At 33.4% G+C, this 20069-nt stretch overlaps 1 protein-coding gene across 3 annotated transcripts in view; it reads right to left on the bottom strand.

Moving 5' to 3' along the window:
• CDH12 (cadherin 12) overlaps positions 1-20069 on the bottom strand; it is a 1003878-nt gene that overhangs the window by 91800 nt on the left and 892009 nt on the right. For 2 of the 3 annotated variants that reach the window (XM_073237610.1, XM_073237601.1), the window contains exon 6: positions 9167-9286. The exons of the other annotated variant lie outside the window; for it this stretch is intronic. In XM_073237610.1, the coding sequence (XP_073093711.1) occupies positions 9167-9286 (120 nt within the window). The remainder of the gene's footprint in view (positions 1-9166; positions 9287-20069) is intronic. 3 annotated transcript variants of the gene reach the window in all.

The raw sequence follows: 20069 nt of genomic DNA, 5'->3' as shown, positions 1-20069 counted from the left end.
CCTTGTAATGTTCACCATGTAACTTATTCACTATGTAAGAATCTGTTCTCCATGTAAGAACTTGTTCATTATGCTTCAGAAGATTGGAGACTGACAAAAATTAGGCTTGGGGTGGATTAATGATTGTGCATTGAGCATTGACCCCCCTATACAGAATTTTATTGTGGTTAACAATCATATTTATTTGATGTGGTTAACATCATATTTATTTGATCAATAAATATGAGAGATGCCCTCACAAAAAAAAAAAAGTACACACTTCCAATTGTAAAATAAATCAGTAACCGGGATGTAATGTATAGCATAAGGAATATAGTCAAAATATTGTAACAACTTGGTATGGTGATAGCTGGTACCTAGAATTATCATGTATATAAATGTTAAATCACTGTGTTGTACACCTGAAACTAATGTAATACTGTGTGTCAACTACCCTTCAATAAGAAAAAAAAAAGGAAAGAAAAAAAGAAAAAAAAGAAAATTGAGCAGAAGAACTGAATTGACATTTTTCCACAGAAGTTGTACAAATGGCCAATAGGTACATAAAAAGGTGTTCAGCATCAATAATCGTCAAGGAAATGCAAATTAAACCACAAAGAGATATCATTTCACACTTGTTAGAATGGTTCTCATCAAAAAGACAAGAGATAACAAATGTTCGCAAGGTTGTGGAGAAAAGGGAACCCTTGTGCACTATTGGTAAATGACTGCAGCTATTTATGGACAACAGTGTGAAGGGTCCTGAAAAAATTAAAAATAGAAGTACCATATCATCCAGCAATTACTCTTTTGGGTATATATGCAGAGAAAATGAAAATAAGATCTCAAAAAGGTATTTGCACCTCCATGTTCATTGCTGTATTCATCACAACAGCCAGGAAGATATGGAAACAAATTAAGTGAACATCATCAGATGATTGGATAAAGATGTTGTATAAATATATATATATACACACATACACACATACAAATGAAATATTATTCAGTCATGAGAATGAAGGAAACCTGTCATCTGCAACAACATGGATGTGCCTTGAGGGCATTATGCTAAGTGAAATAACTCAAACATAGAAAGATAAATACTCTATAATATCCCTTTTAGGCAGAATCTAAAACTGCTGAACTTAGAGTAGAATGGTGGTATATAGGACTGTGGGGTGGGGAATAAGGGAGTTATTGGTCAAAAGCACAGACTTCCAGTTATAAAATAGGTAAGTTCTGAGTATCAAATGCACATCATTAGATCATATAACTATATCATGCACATCATATAATACCATGGTAATGATAGTTAATCTTACTGTAGTATATACCTGAAAGTTGCTAGTAGAGTAGGTCTTAAAAATTATCACCACAGAAAAGAAATGCTAATCATGTGACATGATAGAGGTATTAGCTTACACTGTGGTGGTGATCATTTTGCAATATATAAGTTTATCAAATCAACATGTTGTATATCTTAAACTTACAAAATATTATATGTCAATTACATCTGAATAAAGCAGGAAAAATCATTATGAGACTATTCAGATAAATGATAAATGATAATAATAGATAAATTAGATGATAGAAATAGATGATAGATAGGTAGATAATTAGATAGATAGATAGATAGATAGATAGATAGATAGATAGATAGATAGATAGATAATAGATAGACAAATAGAGAAAAAGATAGGGGAACAATGGATGAATGGCTCTGTCTTCCACTCCTTGGGAATTAGGGTTCAAAGGGCCTGGACCATTAATCTGTTCTCAAAAGATCAGCCATAATGGTAAGGTCAGAGCAGGAACCAGCTCATACTACCCTGTCATTCTGAAATCCTCAGAGACTGTCCAGGTCATTGAGAGTGAAGTCCTCACATAGTGGATCAATCTTCCTACTTAACTGTCTGATCGGATCTTCCACGATTCTCTTCTTCACCCACTAGAACTTTGCACACTCTCTTTCCTCTGCCAGAAATGTACTTCCTGAGGTATATTCAGCAGCTACTCCACTTCCTGCATAGCTTTTCTCAAATTCTTCTTCATAGGACTTTTCTGGTCATTTTATCTAAAACTCGATTAAAATTCTGATTTACTCTCCTATTCCTTCTGTAATAAGTTACCACAAACTTAGTGGCCTAAAAACAATACAAATGTATTATCTTATAATTATGGAAATCAGAAGGCCAACATGGGTGAGCACCTAAAATCAAGGTGTTAGCAGGATATCCTTTCTAAAGTCTTATGATCTTCCAGAACATGCCTGAACTCTGGCCCTGCCTCTCTGCCTCCACCTTCAAAGGTAACAGCGCAGCATTTCAAATCTATCTCAGACTCTGACTTGCCTGCCTTCCTCTTATACTTTTTAAGGACACATGTAATTAAATCGAAACCACACAGACAATATAGGCAAATCTCCTCAGCTTATCCGCAAGTAATTATTAACTCTAATTCCATCTGCAACTTTAATTCCCCTTTGCCATGTGCATAACATAATCACTAGTCCCAGAGATTAGGCCATGGATGTAACTGGGAGACCACTATCCTGCATACTGCACCTATCCCTCCCAGAATTTCCTGTGCCTTTTCACTACTTCAACATTTTCTTCTTAGCCCTCGTTTGCTATTCAACACAGTACATATTTCACTTATTAAATCTGTTTGTTTTGTGTTCCCTTAAGTACATTGTATATTTCTGAAAATGGAGTTTTTGTCTTTGTTTTTTTTCCTTCCCTGTGGGACACTTAGAGCTAGGACAATACCAGGCACATAGTAGGCACACAATAAATATTAGTAATATAAATATATTAACATACACCAAAGCTTAGGTAACATACAGAGGACATGAAGAGTTATTTCTATTGGACACAGAAAAAAAGCATGTATCCTACAAGAAACCTTGTGAGTTAATTCATTACTAGTATTCTTGGTCATTACTGATGATAGATCATGAATACACTCATGAAGTAATTTTGAGTAAGATGGAGTTGTTAGTATAGAACCTTGTGTATTATAATTGGTGAATCATGAAAAAGAAAAAAATTCTATTAAAGGTTATTTTTGCACCTGAAAATGATGTCTTAGTAGATCACAGACTAGTTTTGGCTATGTTATGATTAACATTTTTAAATAAGGATTTAGAGGAAACATTAGAAGATGCGTGTTTTTAATCAGACTATAATTGATATACAATATTATATTGGTTTCAGACATACAGCATAGTGATTTGCTAATTATATACATGTCTAAGTGCTCACCAAAGTAAGTGTACATACCCCTGCTACCATACCAGGATATTACAGAATCACTGGTTATATTCTCTGTGCTATACTTCTATCCTGTGACTAATTTTATAATTTGAGGTTTGTACCTCTTTGTCCCCTTCACCTACTTCACCCATCCCGCACTACCCCCCAATGGTAACCAACAGTGTGTTGTCAGTATTTGTGAGTCTATTTCCTTTTTGTTTTGTTTTTAGATTACACATATAAGAAATCATACAATAGTTGCCTTTCTCTTGTCTGACTTTATTCACTTAGCATGAAATATATGTTAATGCACACATCTGTTAGGAATAGCTAATAGACGGTAGGTAGGAAAGCAAAAAAAAAAAAAGAAAAAATGGATAGTTAAAGACAGTAACTTGAGCAGTGACAATGTAAGTTTCTTTTTTTTTTCAATTCCACAGCTTAATTGTATTTAAAAACAGTAAAAACAGTTATGGAGACATACTTTTGCAGCAGTTTATATGAAAAGTTACTGAACTTCATTTCATTTCAGTCCTAGAGTACCTAAAATGTAAAATTAATTTTTAACAGTTAGTGAATTCTTAAACAAAATTCTGGTGTCTGCCACTACACAGATGAGGTATTTGGGATTTTTAAAATTTTAATGCTTTAAAAGAATTTCAAACATAAATGAAATCATGAGGACAATTGTTTATAGTAATATATTTTCCTAAATGAAATAATTCTGTTGTCAGTGCTACGGAGATGTTTAGCATCCTGATAAATTTTGAGCACAAGAAGAGTTATCAAGTTCTCTTCAGTAGGAAGGAAATTTAGGGAACATATGGTCCAACTTCCCATATGTAATATGTCTTAACTCTTCTTTAAGACTCAGAAATCACTTTCCTAGGAGTTCGTTCTTTCCTCAAGAAGTTTCCTCCCTCGTCAGTCCAGATCTAATGCCCAGCAGTAGCATTATATACCATAGAATTTTATCCTATAAAACTCAAATGTAACCTTCTGAGGATCTGATAACCTCCTCGCCCAGTAGATGAGGATCTACTTGATTTTGAGGATCTATTTAATTCATGTTGATATCCTAGTAGCAATGCACCTGTGAGGCTCTTGGTTATAGACAGACATGCACCAAACAAATTCATATTCAAATCCAGCACTAATAGCTCATTGCTTATAATCTGCTTTAACACTTCCAGTAATGTGAAGTTCACAATCTCAAGAGGTGCCCCTCTATTTGTGGACAACTATTAACATCCTTTTTTATATATGAAGCCAGCATTCTTTCTTCCTGTAACTCATCCCAGGCATTGATAGCCTTTTTCTTCTAGAGCACCACAGAACACAGCTAGTTTCTGTTCTACATAACAGCTTGACAACTTCCTAAAGGTATCTGTCACATCCTCTGGAGTATTTTCTTTTCAAGGCCAAACATTCTTAGCTCTATCTGTTTATGTATGCATTCCATGATTTCTAAAATACGGCAAGTGGAGTTCACACAGAATACTCGTGAAGTGTAACAATGCAGAATACAAGGAAACCATTATCTGCTGTACATTTTTAGTTACATAATTTTACTACACATATGTAAAATGTAAAAACATAGGTATTATTATCTTAATAACTGTTTATTTCCATGATGCACTTTTTCTTTATACTCATTATCATCTATTGTTTTCCTTGCTTTTGCTATGTCCATAATCATTACTTTCTTAATGCAAAAAGAATGAAAGGATTAACCACTATTTGTATTTGCATACTCTCATTTTGTCCTTGAAGAAAGAAGATAATCTTTCTCTCACTAGCACTGAGGTGTCTGAACCTGAAAGAATTCACTCTGAATTAATATCAAAGCATTTTCAAATCATAAGATAATTGTAAATATTTATAAAGTAGTATAAAGAATCAGTTCAAAGTATAAACTCTAACCTATGCTTCAATTTTATTATGGAGCTTTAAAGCACCAACACATTTTCAAGAACTTGAAAGAATAAACACCAGTCAGGATATGAAAGGAGGCTTCACTTAGGACACAGGCTTGCAGATTACAATCTCTTAATAAAAGGTGATAGTTGGACACAGACAGCAAAAATCTTATGAAAGTGTCAGTTCTCTTTGCAACTTTTCAGATTATCCTAAACAGAAGCTAAGACAGTATCACAGAGCATGAAATGCCAGAAGAGTGAATAAAAGGATAAAGAAGAATGTAGCTCATTCTTGGAACACCATTCTCACTCAGTTGTTTGTTTGCATATGAATTCCATAAGCTTATATATAAAAACATTAAATAAAAAAATGTATAAATGCACATTGCTTTTGACAATGCACGTAAGTGAAAAGGTATTGATGAAGGAGTCCTGGAGACGGAGGGTAGTGATGATGCATAACAATGTGATTGGACTTAATGATACTACATTGTACACTTAAAATGGTTAAAAGGGCCAATTTGATATTATGTATATTTTACCACAGTAGACAAATTTTTAAAGTCTATAGATTTAAAAAAGGTTGATCTAAAATTATGTCATATGCTTTCTCAAGTAGAGCTCATTTAGAAAAATACAACATATCATCACCGCATGATACACAAAATGGCAATATCTAATTACTCAACTAAAATTCATTTTTGAACTCATTTAAGGAAAACTTTTAATGCTTCAAAAGAATTTCAAACATAAATGAAATCATGAGGACAATCGTTTATAGTAATGTATTTTCCTAAATGAAATAATTCTGTTGTCAGTGCTACGGAGATGTTTAGCATCCTGATTTCATGCACTGGATAAAATATTACAATGTCTATTATTAATGTTTTAGAGGTTATACATGTTTTTCTAATGTATAATAAAAAATAAGTACAAAAATATATATAACAATATAACATGCTAATGTGACATTTTAATGTTTTATAAACCTTAAGTATAAATGTTTTATAGATTCCTCTACATTTTAGTTTTTTTAAGTGTCATTTAATAATTATTTGAGGGATAAACATGAACATGTGTGAACTTTAATTTGCAGTAAATAATTTAAGCCAAATAACTGCCAAAATAGCCAATTTTAAAGAGAGCTATTATTCTTAGGCTTATTTCATAGAATGGATCAATTTGTATTGTTTATAAATACGCTTGACATAGTCACTTAGATCAAGATGCTAGGAATGTTTGTCAAACAGCAATGTTAATAAGGAAATCTTTTTTATTTTCTCATTCTAAATGATTAATAAATGGTTATATGTATCTCTTCATAAATATTTAGGTACTAGAAGTTTTGATAAGACTCCTCATATAAAAATTATTTTAAACTGTATACTCAAACATGGAAAATTTAGGTAATATTAGTTTTTTCATGCATTTTATTTAATAACAGCAAAAGGAATCATAAAAGGAAACTATATGGCTGGAACAAATGGAGACTGTTTCTGAGAAATTGCAATTACCCTTGATTTTTGATTTACTGTTATGTACCACAAGGTGATAAATTTGACAAAAAGTCTTCTTAATGGGTTCTGTGCCTGAAGAACTAGTTATTATTCTATTAGTGAAGTACCTCGTCATCCACTCCTTTCCTGTCTAGTGGTCTGAGGCATTGTTAGTATCCAGACTTCTGTCTCCAGTGAAAATCAATACTTCAAAAAATCTATTCTATAGTTTACGCCTGAGCTGTTTCACCTTTAGTTCAAATAATAAGCATTACATGAAAATATAAACACACAGTTATAAAAGTCATATTATGAATATACACACTCTTCTGTAAGATAGTACTTCCCAAAGGCATTAGAATTCATCTCAAGTTGATACTGAACAACTAAGTTAATGGGAGAGCAAGTGTTTTAACTCATATCATTGTTGTCTGTCTAGTATTAATTTGACTATAGCAACTATATTCTTAATCCATGCTTTATGCTTAAATTCAACTTTGTATGATTTTATTTTGCTTTTTTTTTAGATATTGGCTCTACCGTTAGCTATTTCACCAATATTAAATCCTTATTTTTCCTTGGGCCACATTTCTCAGAATACATAAATTCACCTATTCAATAGAATTAATCCCTGCAAACAAGTGAGTGTACTCTAATACTGAACTTTCCTTTCCACCAGCCTCTACACACTCCCCTCTGAGGAGTGTTTTACAGAGGCTGAAGGGATCGAAGAGACATTCATTGTCCATACTTCCGTTTCTGGTCAGATTATCCAACATGGTACATTTGGAAAAGATAGATAATTATATAAGAAAACACAACCCATAATGTCCCCATATGATAAATGGATGTATACTATTTTAGGCAATTTCCCTTCATTATCTTTCTTTATCTTTGGCCTACTGTCTAAACCTTCTTAATTCCTCTGGAACATTGTGTCATTGTAAATATCACTGAACAACATCCTAAATTCTGTCCTCAACAACTTTCCCTTTTTTTCCAAAAGTGTATTTTATTTTCCCACCGTAAACAACAACCACAAAACTTCCTTAACACCAATATTGCCAAACTTCTTATCTTCACTGGCAACCTTCTTGAAAATGGCTTCTATTGATTCAATTTCCCCATCACACATTCACTCTTAACATTTGACACTCTGGCTTTTGATCTCAGACCCTATTTCCAAACCAAAAGTGCATCTTTGCCCAAAACCTTTCTAGAATATCTTCAGCACTGACATTCCTTTCTTAAAGGACTGGTGCTGTCTTTACTACAATCTATTGTTTTTTAGGCTTACAAAAAAGAGAGACTCCCGGCCTTATTCCCTTAACTTTTATGACTTCTGTCCCTGTATTGACTTGATGAAGATGTAAGAAGTGAAGAGAGAAGGACAGGTTCAATTGACAGGAAGTTTGCAGGTTCCCTAGTTCCACTTATTCGACTTTATATTTCTAGGCAACATTAATACATGGCTAACTATTAATTAACTTATATCATTGGTACTCCAGATGTTAAGCACACACATATGAGGAAACACATATTTTGAAATGTTTAGTCTATTTGCATATACAGTGTCTGAAATTAGTACCTTTCAAATTAATGTAGTTCTATAAGATTTATTTACAAATTTAAAAAGTGACTTCTTAATCCAATCCCTTAAAAATTTATTCCATCATGTTGAGCTAATGTAATAAATGGTATTGAATTCAATACACAGTATATTGTGATATACTATATGAATTGATAAAATAACTGCCATTGTGGAGTTTCTGCTTTAACAGTTTCTCCTTTGATCACTGGTTAGCATGACCAGATCTCCTCTAAAACTATACAGTATTCAAAAACAAATTCTCTAGAAACAAGGAGACCTCATTTCATTTGAAAAGGAATGCAAAAATCTTCCATGTGCATAACCTACTGCACATTCTATATGTTCCACTGTTTCTTATATACTTGGCTGTGAAAAATTGCAATTTAAATAATTTAATTTAAAAATGAGACTGGCTTCAAAAACACAGACGAAAAGAACATATGACCTTGGTGTTCTGAATTTGCCAACCCTTTCCTTTGTCTTTAGAAGCATGTCTATATTAATCCAATCGTCCATTCATAACCCTTCATTAATATAGTAATAGAAGCTCCGTGATCTTACCACATGTGAATAAGGCCCCAAACTAAATATAATTGAACCCACCGAAGATAAACTGAAATTTAAAGCCATTTTAGCCAAAAGGATTTTTAAAAAGTGCCCTGACTTGACAATTTAAAGTAAATCATACCAAAAATCCCTAACAAATGTGTACTTGATACATATATATGTGGAGCAGCTTATATTTACACAGAGTTCAATCCAAAGGAAATAGTTCTGCAGCAAAGTAAGATCTTAACTTCCCTTGCTTAATGTGTGGTGCACTGAATCTTCATTGCATATACAAAGGCAAGTTCCAGTGCCAAGATTTAATCAACATCTAAATATTTGAAGGGGTGGTAATAATGTTGTCCCTAATAAAATTTTTACCTGTCTTGGGGTCAATAGAGAAATAAGGTTGTCCCTGAAGAATGCTATAAACGACTCTGGCACTGTTTCCATAGGTCGGGTCATCTGCATCCGTGGCCTTGACCTGGAGCACATATGCACCTGGAAAATAAGACAATATGACTCTAACATCTTTGATTTACAGAGCTCAAGTCATGTATTTTATCTGCTGGACTTCAATTTCCTTTGTTATTTGGCATTTCTCAATGATTCTGTGAGTATAGGATGCACCGAGAATAATTTAACCTTTATATAACCAAAATGTTGGGTAACAATATAGCAGTTGCGGCAAATAAATGATACATATCTTAAATATCTACTTTAAGAGTTTTGTCTATGTCCAGTAGCTAGATCATTGAAATGAAAGTCATCAGGTTAACTTTATTGATTTGTACACCAAAGAAAACATGACACTGCTTACATTAGCTCATCTGCTTATTGTAGATGTTTTAATTTCACAATTAGGATGTCAATAAAAAAGCTAATAGGTTTAAAGTCTCACTGAACTTTAGAGGGTATAAGTAATTTACAATTGCAATTTAAAAATCAACAGCTCCATACTAGCATTAGGGAGATCTTAATTAGGACAATATTTGAGAAATTTAAGAACCTAAAATAATTGCAGTTATAGCTACAGAAGCACCCATAGGCCTCAAGACTGAGTAAACCTAAAGGTTCAGTGAAACAGAACATTAAAGACTACCAAAATTACATTCAGCTTTTCTCATTTTGGGACACTTGCTTCATATCACTTACGTAGTAAGAGAAATTGAAATGAGATTTTTTTACTGTATTTTTGTCTTATATATGTATAATCATAGTTAAGTCTTTCTCTAAGAACTTTTTGGTATCTCTTCTTATATCTTGCTCCAAGTTACTATACTAAGTTCAGATCAAAGTAAAATCAAACTGATCAAACATGATATAAATAAAATAAATATGTTGCTGGTGGTTAGAAAAAAATCTGTACTGAGCATGAAGGGAGTGATATATACATCCAGATGTATACAATAAGCAGTACATTCTTCATTGCTTGGGAGCATTTGAAGTAACTGCTCAGTTTTGGATACACAGGATTGTTTCTTTCCATTTAGTTACTCATTCAGGCTTTTGTCTTAAGGCAATAAATTGGAAAAAACTAAATCTTTAAGTTTTACTGTAAAAGTAAAGAGAATGAACCACCTCTTCACTTCTACCCTTTTTGTTGTTGATGTTCAGGTGGTCAAAAAATTCAGAAAGATCACTTTCAGTGCCACATTCAGTGCCAAATGCTTTATCTTAAAATTTTTTGGTGAATTTCAGTTATATTCAAAAGATGAAAAACTGTTTTATTATAGCAGCCTTTCCCAGGGAAATTCTAGAAGTAGGCAAATGTGTCTAATTAAAGAGGGATAACTGATATTTCCATCAGCATCAATGCTTGTACTGTCATTAATAGTTACTTTGACAAATAGCCATTGAATACCTATATTAAAGATTCATAAAAGCTATGTCATCCTCCTTAATGCTGTAGAAATGAACAGTTGCAAAAATAAATTCCCCTCTTCCCTTCCCTTTTCTGTGCAGTGATTTTCCTGGAGATCTTCTCTACATTTCATCACACATATTTTGTTTAGACAAAGTCTACAGATATTTAATAATGCCCAAATTCTAGGTGTCAATATTGCAGTTGCAAAGCTAGAGATGATTCTACTCCAAGGATATATTTACAGAAAAAAAGTATTGTATCTGCTAAGAAATACTATTAACTAAATTTAATAAACATTTACCCAATCCATACTGTATGCCCAATAAGGAGGAAAAAAAGATGAATAAGATAGTATCTTCCCTTTTATATTTTTGGTTTTAATATTAATATGAACCTTCACTAGGTGTGCAAAAAAATCCCATCTTCCAAAAATAGTATTAAATGCTCTGTGTTAATAATTTTTAACTTAATACTCACGTATTTAAAGGAATAAGTTAAGAAATATTCCCGTATCTCATAAGAAGCAGCCCATGTCATTTAATTCCATTTCATGCAACTCAAAAGGATCACTGGATAGTGAGCATAACTGCACCTGTAATATACTTCTCCAGTTTCATCCATAGCATCAGAAATGATTGTCCATCCAGTTAGAGAAAAGAGTAATAAAAAAAGTTTTTTCACTAATAACCAATGTAACTTATTCAAGAATTCTTGGAGCTGTTTCTCTAAGTGTTCACCAGAGCACAATTAAACACCATTATACCAGGTTGTTTTGCTGGACGCTTCATGATTTTTTCAAGCCAACACAAAAGACAGATTTCATACTCTCTTCATGAAAAAGACTCCGTTAATTACCTGGATGTACGTCTCTGAGCACCATGATGCTCACTGCTTGTATAGCACACCAGTTCCTGACATTATTAAACACAAAGCCCAATAGGTAGGTGCAGGGCCTTGTACTGGGGGACATGTTTAATTTGCAAAAAGGAAATAATATAATCAGTGATATCCTCAAAAACTGCAGGAGCCTTCTATTAGGAAGTGGTCACCCTGGGATTTACTATCTTAATACTCAAATCCAGGTTGGCTATGTAGCCATTCTAAATGCTTAAGCGCAGAGCACGTGTAACTAGCAAAGACACCATTCTTTTGTAAGGAAATTGAGAGAAGAGGCAGTGGAGAGTTTTGAACCACCTCAGTTTTCCATGTATCATTGTGCTGTTAAGTAGTAAGTTAATAGTGTAATTTTAATAACAAACCTAATACTAATAAAGTTATAGAAATAAATTCTAAATTTTAGTGCTCAAAGAATATATATATGTTTATATATGAGAGTATATATGTATTAATATCATGTTACTATATGTACTGATATCCATAAAGCAAAGAACAGAAAACGGGAACACTGAGAGTTATAGAACCACCATGAAGAAAAAAAGTCATTAGGAGAAGTCCATTTGATATAAACTGCAACTAAATAATGATTTCCATAGAACCTCAAAATACCTGGGTTATAATTCATATTGCAACCTGTTTGGATATAATTTTTAGTGTATATAACATCTGAAAAATTAGTTCTGTATTGTAAATTCAGTAATAATATGATGTGATCTCAACCTTTTGCCAATAAACACTCTATCTTATAAATTCTGAATAGAAAACTCATTAAAGAGGGATATATTACCTACATGAATTAACTTCCATCAGTTTGTACTGTTCTCTAATTTATGTTGAAAACACTAATATAAAAGGTATGGTGTTTGACTTAATAATTCCAATATGAAAATTTAGACCTATATTTAATATGATAGTCCCCTCTTACTTCCAAGGGCTATGTTCCAAGACCCCCAGTGGATACCCGAAAGAGCAGATGGTACTGAACCCCATAAATACTATGGTTTCTCCTATACTTACACACCTATGATAAAGTTTAATTTATAAATTAGCAGTAAGAGATTAAAAACAATAATTAATAATTCTACTCATTGAATATGCCTTTAGCCTGCAACTGTCTCAGATGGTTTGGATCCTCATTGTCACAGCTGCTGAACTGAAAAGCATCCCAATGCTTCCTCCATCAGTAACATTTACAAAGGAGTATCAGCGTCTTTGTCCCATAACACAAGATTGATTGTGTTACTTTCCTTCATTAAAAAAAAAGTTAGAAATTAAAAAAAAGAAACAGCCTATAACGGGTTTCTATTCCTACTGAAAGAAAAATAATTTAATCTCATTGACACGCTACAAACAGCTTGACGTTAATGTTACAAATATCTACAAGTATCCCTCCCAGATTCGTTTCCAAATGTGCAGCCACAGACCCCATGCCAGGACTGCCCACATTCTTTACTGTTTATCTGAGGCTCTTTCACGCCTCTGTGTTCTTGCCCAGGTGATTCCACTTCTGGAGGACATCCACCTCCACCATCTGGAGAAGGCTTCACCCTGCATGTTCCAGTCCCACTGTCACTTCTGTGAATCCTTGTTTTTCTGCTCTCAAGTAGAAACAGTATGTCCACACCTCTGTACTCCCACCAGCTTTAGTACATTATCAGCCTAAGTACATTTTGATTTTTGAAACTCAACACATGGTGTGCTCCTCTCATGGACTACAAAATCTTTTATATCAACAGCCCTTCCATGTTCATTCTTTGTACATCTAGTGTCTGTTATGAAGTAGCGTCAAATAAATGTTTGTTGTTTGGATACTTATATATTCAGATATATAAGTGTGTGTGTAATTCATATACAAAATACAGAAGTACTATAAACATGATACTTTAAGTGGGCAACCTGCCAGCTAGTTACGGCCTTCAGAGTATGTTTTTCACACTACTTTGGAAATTTGACTTGTCTTGAATTTCTAATGTACCTTACTGTTCTCACTCAAGAAAGTAGACCAAAAAATAAGTGATACTATATTTTTAAAAATCACATAAGCAAGATTAGCCACAATATGGAATGCAAACCCAAGGGGACTTAGTATACAGTTCTTTGCTGAATAATGTTAACCTCTCACAGTACTAATGCATAAACAAGAAAAGAGAAAAATTTCACATGGCATGTTATTATCTTTCAGCTTTTGCCCCATCTATATGTTACATTATAACAAGGAAATAATATAATTAGAATTATAAAATTATAAAATGATATTCTTAAATTTCTTTTCAAATAAGACTGGCAAATAAATGTACATTTTATTAAGAAGCCATTAAACAGCAGAGAAATGTAAAGCGGAAAGGTTTTCAGAATCAAGTCAGATAGAAAGAGAAAGTGTGTGTGTATGTGTGTGCATGTATATGAGATACATACAAAGGAATAGGATGCCGTAAGACACTGAAACATGAGGTTTACTACAGTAGAGCTTAATTACAAATTAAAAATCATAGATGCACAGCGGGCGAGTTTAGTCTTTAAAGTAACTGAGTCTTTAATCAACTTTACATTAGATTTCACTGCACTGCTCATGAACACATGGCTCTTATATTCCTTCTGTGGATTTTCCTTTTATATTTGCTCCTTAAAATTGTAAATGTCTCCTCTGTCCTTTTTATGATCAACAAGGGCTGCATATAAGGCCTTTCCAAGAATTACTAAGATCGTCAATTCCTGGAACATATATAGCAGCCCAGTCCTATACAATTTCCCTAGATGTCTTTAATTAGGACAGGCTGCTTGATTTGTCATTGTGATTGCCATCTTTGTCTCTGGAGCCTTAATGAATCATTAACCAACTGAGTGGCCTCAAGTTAGTTATTTAACCTCTCTGTTTTAGGTTCATCATATGTAAAAAAGGTAAGGAAATAAGTACTAATTTTCTAGCAGTATAAATGAGTCACTATTTATAAAGAAATTACAACAGAGTTTTCCACATAGTATGTGTTCTCTATGTAACACATATGTATGTAAAATAAAATGAATATATTACATAGGGTGACCACTTCCAAATGTAAGATTAACATGATGCTTGTCCTAAAGTTTCACACTTAATATTTATATATTGATCTGAATTTTTAACTCTGCTATGTTAGAAAATTGTGATTTTGAGATGTCTATTTAAAACATATTATAATGCAAACAAGTAGGCAATAAGATATTAGACCACTTTGTTAGAGACCCAAGAAAGAAGAGTTTGTGTATTTGCTAAATCTGCCTAATAATCAGACTTCTAAAGATTAGTAAAGACATTTGTCAAAGAAGTCCTTCCAATAGAAGCTATATCCCTTAAACTGTACTTCTAGGATCAAGGCAATCTGGGTTTTTCTGGCCCCAACTCTGACCCTGCTCAGCCTGGCCTCAGAGTGTCCCCTGCACACCTAATGTGGTGACATCAACATATGATTTGTTATTCAGTAAAGGACCCAAAAGTACTCTAAGGTTATAAAACTTTCCTCCTAGATATATCCTAAATATTTTAGAGTACACATATTTACACCTTGTGATTCAAATGTATTTTGATGGATAAGTGAATCCATTTTTATTAGCACTTTATCTCTCTGTTATGTACCAAGAACTGTATACCACATACACCAATACAAATGCTAATGCCTGCTTCCAGTGACACATACTGAACTACAGTATCCAGTGATGATACAATGCTGCCTACATTGCAACTAATATCACTTGGAAGTTATTTTCACAGAGGCTTTCAGGAAATTCTATAGAAATCATGATAAAATGTGTGAGTTTAGAATTCATTCACTCTGTGGTTTACAGCTATAGTCCATAAGCTCTGTATTTTTTATGTGTAGCATCATATTCTTAAAGGATAAAGAAACCACTTTTGATTCAAATGCATTTAGCCAAGATGTTAAGGACCAGTAGACATTTACTTAATACACATACACAGATGATTCTGATCAAAATAAAGAGTAATAAATATCTACCACACATTATAGCTTTGCCTAGCCTACATTAAACATGCTCAGAGCCCTTACATTAACCTCTGGTTGTGCAAATTCATCTAACACAAAATTTATTTTATAATAAAGTGTTGAATAATTCATGTAATTGATTGAACACTGTGCTCAAAGTGAAAACAGAATGGCTGTATGGGTATAGATGGTTGAAAGAGTATTGGTTGTTACACCCTCATGATCACGTGGCTGACAGAGCTGAGCTCACTGTCACTGCCCAGAACCACAAGAGAGTATCATACCACTATTGCTAGCCCAGGAAACGATCCAAATTCAAAATTCAAAGTGCAGTTTCAAATGAATACATATTGCTTTTGTGCCATTGTGAAGTATAAAAATTATTAAGTTAAAGCATCAAAGGTCAGGGACTTTCTATCTGTCTGACCATCCATCCATCTGTCCATCATCAATCCATCTATCTACATCTATCTTCCTATCCATTTATCTTTCATATATCTTTTTCTTATTGTAAGGAACAATACATATTATATACGTGTGTGTGTGTGTACAAACTGGAAGTCAGAAGTATTGAATTCTAGAACAACCTCGGTAGTTAAATAGATAAATGATTCTTTGAAAATTATTTCAGTTCTGTAAGGACAGTAATAATATAATTTTAGAGGATAATATAATAATCTCCCCCCAAAAAATTAATCCCACCTGATCTTAAAAGCTAATACATATCATATATCACTGTCTCCCTCACACTTCCATGTATGTTAGAAGAAGCTTAACTCCTTTGGAGATATTAGACTCACCTAAACTAACAAACATAAGCCTTTACTTCTGGCTAATAATGATTGGTTAAGGAATGTAAATGTAACCCATTTCTAGCCAATAAAAACAGAGATGTTTGCTGAGATCTACTAAGACAAGCTCTCTCTCTTTTTATTTGGATGCTGGTGTGCAGTCTGGGACTTCTATAGCCATTTCAGCACCTTGGGGAAATGTGACTAGACACAGTCACACACAAGAGACCACAAAAGTGGGAATCTCAAGAAAGGAACTGGGGAGTCTCCAAACTTGGCTGAATTTCAACCACGAAGTATTTCAATGATTTAAGATCATAAATCCCTTTTTTAGTGTGATTTGACACTTTGAGTTGGACTGGGATTTCCTGTTCCAGACTGAAAAAATTTTGTTAAGTCACTTAAATATTCTAAGCTTCTGTTACTTCATATTGAAAATGGGACTGTACATAGTTGGGAGTACAAGAAACTCATTTATGCACTCATAAGTTAATGCATGTAAATTGCTTAGCATAGTAACTGGCACATAGGAAGTCCACATCTAAATGGTTGATGCTAAAATTCTTCAACTTTAAAATGAAAGGGTAAAATTTCATTGTTTCCTCCTAATTCTAGTAATTTGTTACAAACTGAAATAAAATCCAATGTAAACTCTTTCCAAAATAACTTTTCCATTACTGCAAAGTAATCTTTGTGTTACAGGATTTTGAACGTATCACTTCTCTGTCCACATGTTTCAGTGGTGTGCCGTGAATCACTATGCTTTCGGAACTCCTTCGAGACTGTTCACATTCTGATATCCATTTGTCTGTCTCTTCACTCTTAAATTTAACTCTTTAGCTTCTCCAAACCACCTCTTGGGAAAATGTTTCATCCACAGTCCAACAAAAAATCAGAGCTCTGCCAATTAATTTTTGGCAACCCTGACCTGTCATCTAAGAACTGAAAACATGTATCTGAATTTCATGAAAGCTTTACAAAATATAATTTAAGCCATGTATGTAATCACCTCCGTCTGGTGCCTTCCCATTACCCAGTCTTCTTCTGGACATACTACACATAAATTGGCTCAATGTTATGTGTTCACAAAGTATTTCCATCAGTCCTGACCTTAATTGAAATATTGCTTTCCCCTGAGCCTAATACTCCCCACTAGTGCACTTTAGACCTACACTGCATTCCTTTAGCTTTCTGCCAATGTTTCTGATTAACTCATCTTCTCTGCCAAGGATGGCAGGTGCTGCTCGTGTTTATCTGTCTCCTTTGGGGGCATTTAACTGGTTGATACAAATCTCCTTCATGTTAACTTACACTATGGTTCGTTTTCTCAACATCATTTGTGCTTGGATCTCCCCTTTCTTCATGATTACCATTTCTGAGTCTTCCTTACAGACTCATTTTCCCCTCCTGCCCTTTAATGGTTCATGCACTCCAGTTTGCTACACACTCTACATGCTTGACTCTACAATCTCATTCATATTTGCCCCTAGGTACCAGCAACTGGAATGACATTTATATTTGCCAGTGGCTTATGTAACAAAACTGACATTTAACTAGACCAAGATATATATACCCAGTTTGTTGGTTACATTCTAATCTTTTTTCAATATTTTAATGTTTCTCACCTGGATTTTAGTGTTATAATATATAATAATTACCTTGTTGTCATAATAACCTACCATCTACCCTGTACACATAAACCATTTTTGCTTTTCAAAAAAGTAATTTGGATATTGTCCTCAGCACTATCTCTAATGCTCTTTGTGAATCTGCTTCTACCTCTATTTCCAGGTTTATCTCTGACCTGCCACACTGTTGTGTACTGTACGCTGCCTCAGCACAATATTACTTTCCACAATAGTGCTACTTAATATCCTGCTCTTAATATATTCTGTCATGGATATCAGAAATGTCCTTTCACCCACATGAACTTCAGCCCAAATTAAAGTCTAGCCTCAGTAACTCCTTTTCTAGAAGCTCATTTCCATACATTTACAGATTATCTCCTTTCACATCTTTCCTGTTTCCACTAAGAAGCGAGCACAAGGTGTAGAATGAAGATGGTTTACATTTCCTTTTGGAATCCCAGTATCCGCTATGAAGTTTTTGGTACATAATAGGCACTTAATACATGTCTCTTGAATAAGTAAAATTTTAAAAATGATTTTCATTTGGAAGTTAATCTTGCCTAGCTGATGTTAGACATTCACAATGAAGCCTTTGTGATATCTCCTGACTCAGGTGAAAGGCTAAATGACCCCTCCTGTCAATAGTTATGACAGAAATGCTGCTTTGCTGTCTGTCAGAAATCGAAGGGCAACTTCAAATCAAAAGTGCCTTGAGAACCCTTAATACTGGTAGCAAAAGGACACAAGAAATCAATTACTGGCCTGTTGATAATTCTGACACATGATGCCCTGCTAAGTCTATAGAAGGGTCCACAATTCTACTCTCACTTTCAAGGAGAGAATAAACTTTTCAAGAGGAAAGACTATTTTGAAGTCATATCTATGGGAAAGTCAATATAAGAACCTAGAACTTGTTATAGCAGTCAGATTACCTGGAACCAAGTGACCTTGTTATTGATTATTTCACAAACTAAAAGATATGATGATGCCACATGACTGTAATATTTGCAAAAATACTCAGGAATCCACATGTATAATTATAGAAAGTGAGTAGTACTATGAAGTAGAAATCATTGTAGCTATTATTGTTTAATTCTGGATAATGGACAAAGGTATGTTATTTGTGTACAAGTACTATGATTTAATATTAAGGTTTGGTTCCTTTTGTTCCTGGCTACAGTGATTTAGCCAGAAGTTTGGTTTTATCAGTTTTTACAGAAATAAAAGACTTAGAAACCTATTAGTTTTGCTACATTCATTATAACCCAGTTCATCAGGGAAGAAATGTGCTGTAGTTAAGCAAATTTCAAACTTTCCTAGATTTCATATGCTTTATAATCCAGATTCTCCCAATTGATGAACAAATAGCAATGGTGAATTGAAATAACCTGTTCTCACTTTCTTCATCTATAAAATAGGTGTTTGGAATAGATGCCTTAAGATTCCACTATACAAACACATGTGATTCTAGACAAAATAGCCTGATTAAATCTATAGTTGGCTCAATTAAGCTTTAGTGGATTTATCAGCTTCATATCACTTCACAAGTTTCTATCAAATTTCCCTTGCCATAAGTTTCTGTCTTGAGAATGGAATCTAAAATTTAAATCTGAAGAAGTTTTAACTATAGTTCTCATGGTGATGTACATTTTCACTTACTTTAAAAACTTTAAAAGTTGGACATGAGTTTTAAAACTCATTAAAAAATAACATTTATCACTACTTTATAAGATAATTATCTGTTTATTAACCACTGAACTTTTCAGAGTAACAGAGAAAATGAAAGATAAAAACCATTCTTTCACTAAACTATAATCTTCATGCACACTATATGGAACACTGAAGTTATCCTGGTACCTGAACAATATATGCCAATAACTTGGAGGCATTTATGTTTCTTAAAGCAATGAAATGTATATAGATACTATATTAAAATACATTTGATGACAAAAATAAAGTTCATGACGCCATTATTTCCAAATGAATGCTGTATCTCTTGATTATTCAATTATTTATCATAAAGCTTCTCTCATTACACTAAAACTATTCCTTCTCAATATTTTACTAAATATATCATTACATGGAATTTTTCATATATAGTATTTTTAAACTGCTTTCAAGTTG

Source organism: Manis javanica, chromosome 1 (assembly GCF_040802235.1).
Source record: "Manis javanica isolate MJ-LG chromosome 1, MJ_LKY, whole genome shotgun sequence".
Taxonomy (NCBI): Eukaryota; Metazoa; Chordata; class Mammalia; order Pholidota; family Manidae; genus Manis; species Manis javanica.
Note: the sequence above shows the minus strand (reverse complement) of the source record. Positions and strands in the feature narration are given on the sequence as shown.